The sequence below is a fragment of the Octopus bimaculoides genome, chromosome 13, assembly GCF_001194135.2.
Source record: "Octopus bimaculoides isolate UCB-OBI-ISO-001 chromosome 13, ASM119413v2, whole genome shotgun sequence".
Taxonomy (NCBI): domain Eukaryota; kingdom Metazoa; phylum Mollusca; class Cephalopoda; order Octopoda; family Octopodidae; genus Octopus; species Octopus bimaculoides.
The window spans coordinates 44,475,633-44,479,809 of NC_068993.1; the positions used below are offsets into that span (position 1 = coordinate 44,475,633).

The window sequence follows — 4,177 nt, forward strand, 5'->3', positions numbered from 1 at the left end:
AGTATAATACAAAGTAAAGTAAATATCATAAGATAAATTTATCTTATGATATTTACTTTATATTATATTATACTCATTTATTGTGCTTTTAATTATTAATTTTTCTATATGTGATAGTGGATTTTCATCGATGAGTTCTTGAAAATTGGTTATTTTCCCTAAAACTATATATATATATATATATATATATATATATGTGTGTGTGTGTGTGTGTGTGTGTGTGTGTGTATATATTTATATGTGTGTGTCTTTGTGCCTGTGTTTGTTCCCCACCATTACTTGCTGGCATTGTGTCAAAATTTGAACCCGTTAGTATTGTTGTTGTTGTCATTGTCATCATCGTCGTCATCATCATCATCATCATCATCATTATTATTACTATTATTATTATTATTATTGTTATTATTATTCATTAATTGATTTTCTGTCATTTTTCCTGGTATTCCAGTTGGGTGTTTGAATGGATGAACAGTCATGGATACAGTGTCAGAACCGTTCCATTTGAGGATTGGCGTGACAGGTAAATTTCTGGCAATATATGAATACTCATAAATTGCAGTCTATTAATTATAAAATTAATATTAGTCATCTACATTTTTATATATAATTTAAGGTGTTGCACTAATGATCATACAATCATGGTTTCAATTCATAGACAAAACGGTGCATTGTATTTTTAAGCAAAATACTTCATTTCATGTTGCTCCCCTCTTCTCAGTCATAAACGAGAGAGGCCATGTCTAGTGATGCGAACATAATTGTCCTGCTAATAGGGATAACATCAGAAGTGTATTGTGGACAATTAATTACCCCTGCTACTCTTCTTTGAAGCAAACAGAAAGTGGTATGACCATGTTAATGAAATAGCAGTGACTAAACATTTCAAGTTCAAACTTGTAATATTGATTTCAAATTTTGGCACAAGGCCAGCAATATATTCGAGTGGAGGCAGTAAGTTGAATACATCAACTCCAGTACTCAACTAGAACTTATTTTATCAGCATTGAAAGGATGAAAGGTAAAGTCAACCTCAACTCAGAACATAAAGATGGACGAAATGCCACTAACCATTTTGCTCAGTGTGCTAATAGTTCTGCCAGCATACCACCTTCAAACTTGTAGTGTCTTCACATTCTGAGTTCAAATTCTGCCAAGGTGGACTTCGCTTCTCATCCTTTTGGGATTGATAAAATAAGTACCAGTTGAGTACTGGAGTCAATGTAATCGAGTGACCCCCACCCCCACTCGAAATTGCTGGACCTGTGCCAAAATTTGAAATCTATATTATAGCAAGAAAGAAACCAGATTAGTGAAGCATATGCAACTAATTTTCCTACCATCCATCCAGCCGTCTTCATAGTCAACTATTCTTATAAGAGTCATAGTTTTATTCATTTATTTATTCCTTTCTATCAAAGACACCAAGGTGGCTTTGATTGGAATGAATGAATAAAACTATGTTCTTCATATGTAAATTCCTAACAACATTCCAAAGACAAAAATAAGAAGGCCAAAACAAGAATGCTGACTGAATATTGCGGTACAACATCATAATATTTCTAACATACGGATTCTAGATATTGATTCTAAGTATTTGACAAGAAGTCATAGGTCCTAGTAAAGGATAATACTGAAGTACACTATCAACCATCACACTGATTGGTACTTAACCCTTAAATATTTCTTAGGCTTTCATTTTTCTTTAAATCTTATCCATGGTTAAGACTGCTTCATCTTTTGATATTAATCTGCATTTAAATGTGTAAGTTTAAAAGCATGAATGTTATCAAATATTCTTTTCTACTCTAGGCACAAGGCCCAAAATTTTTGGGGAGGGGGCCAGTTGATTAGATCGACCCCAGTACACAACTGGTACTTAATTTATCAACCCCGAAAAGATGAAAGGCAAAGCCGACTTCAGCGGAATTTGAACATGAATGTTATCAAATATTGCAACAATATTCAAATGCATGATAATGTTAATTTGTATTAGCAGAAGCCATCAGAGGTTTCTATTTTTAATTGCATCTCTGTTTCATAACTTGATAATTATCCCATATTGTAGATAATGTGCCATTAAAAAGGGTTGTTAAGTTTCCTCTATGTTTTATCTCTGCTTGAGTACAACTTAATGAAACTATACATGTGCTCCCTCTAGCAATAATCATTAATACCAGAGGGATAACCATCCCTGCACCTGGTGGGATTAGAAATTTTAGATTAAGGAATACAAAAACAATGCACAGAAATCATTTTTTTTTTTTCTTTTTATCTATCACAAACTTCTTAAAATTCCTCATTGGCAGTTAATCATGCACTATTTCATTTACTTTAGAAATCTTCAGTATTATATAAAATGTAACATTAATTAGATATATTATCAGCTGAGACTTTAATATTATCAGCTGATATTTTAATTACAATCTAAAGGAAATTCATAGAATGTGATTTTTCCTTTTTTGCTTTTAATTTTTCTCTTCTTCATAGAATGTTGGTAGTTTAGGAATCAAGAGAAAGTGAGGAGATTTCTAATAGTAAATATTTTCTTATATTCTCTTTGTTTTCAGAATGAAATTAGAGAGTACAATGTCCAATGAAAATAAGAAGCTATGGGGACTTGTGGAGAATTACGCAATGTTAGTACAATTATTTTTCTTTTTATATACACTTTTAATGATATTTTTTTAAAGACAATGCTGTTTCCCAAAACTGTTACAAGTTTTCTGAGGTTAAGAAATAGGGAAAACTGGGTGAAATGAATATATCAAGAGGGGAATTTTGACACAGACTATTGCAGTGACAAGTTTTGTCCAATGTTTTATAGCATTGAAAAAGTAAACATGATGATGATGATGGTAATGATGATGATGATGATGATATTATGTGTTTGTGCTTGTGTGTGTTTGGAGTGATAGAAAACAAACCACATCATGAATATTTCAAAATCCTCATTTCTAGTCACTGTTTCAACAACACCTACAATTTTTTTTTTTTTTTTTTTGCTCTGAAGCAAAGATGTGAACAGGTGTTTTTACTAATTTTGATGAGGTAAATTAAATTTTCTGAACAGTTTTACTCTATCACCTGTAGTATTTTGGCTTTCACATATCCCATTTTAATTATACTGCATATAAATTCAAGCTATACCTGGTTTATCAATATCTCCTCATGTCACAGCTTTGCGATGTTTGTCTACCCTTATTTTGAGGGGGCAACATGTTTCGCTTTTGTATAACATATCACAGTTGCATGGGATGGAGTACATGCAGTCTTTGGTCATATTCTCTTCTATTGGTGGTTTTACTTGAAGGAGTGATTCAAATTTCATCAAAATTGCAGATGAGGACCATATGTTTTGGAACCAAGCTTCTTACCACACAGCCACACCTGCACCTATGTGTGTGTATGAGTGTATATATTTATGCATGCATATATATGTATATATATGTGTACATATTACATGTACATGTATATATATACATCTACATATATGTATACCTGTATATATGTGAGATAATAGTTTCACTTTAATAGTTTCAGTATTAACGTGAAAGTATTAAAGTGAAAATAATGTTATTGTTTCATTTTTGACACGTAATACTGAAATAGTAGAGGAGATATGATATTGCTCTGGGCTCACGCTAGACAAAATGTTAAAAATCTTTTTGGCCTATGACACTACATGAACCCTAAGTAAGGCATGTGTAAAATTTGAATGAAATTGGTTGTGTAGTTCTCAAGTTTTAGGGATTCACACAGACACAGACAGACAAACAGACAGACACACATTCTTATCTTTATATATATACTAGCAGAAATACCCGGGTTTGCCCGGATTAAAGAGAATAATGAAATCTAAAAACGCCGTCTAGACTACGCAACCCTCAACTGTTAGTAGCTACGATACCATATTTCTACATTAATAACTCTCCAATCCATGCCAGCATGGAACATAGACATTAAGTGGAATGCCAGTCTCTCATCTAGGAGGGCCTTGAAATCAATGTTACCAACTGGGGACTATGTGTGTCGCAGTGATAATAAAAAGACCCAAAGGAGGTTTGCAACGAAATAATTTTACTTAACACTTTGCAAGTGAATCAGTGGAGGCAAAGATGCGTCTCATTTACTTGACAATTTATGCACCACATTGCAGAAATCACAATGTAAGTATATC

At 32.6% G+C, this 4,177-nt stretch overlaps 1 protein-coding gene across 6 annotated transcripts in view; it reads left to right on the forward strand.

The window, feature by feature from the left end:
• The window catches only part of LOC106880554 (uncharacterized), a 92,302-nt gene that overhangs the window by 74,564 nt on the left and 13,561 nt on the right, over positions 1–4,177 (forward strand). For all 6 annotated transcript variants that reach the window (XM_052972451.1, XM_014930565.2, XM_052972449.1 and 3 more), the window contains exons 19-20: positions 449–520; positions 2,568–2,636. In XM_052972451.1, coding sequence (XP_052828411.1) covers positions 449–520; positions 2,568–2,636 — 141 coding nt within the window. The remainder of the gene's footprint in view (positions 1–448; positions 521–2,567; positions 2,637–4,177) is intronic.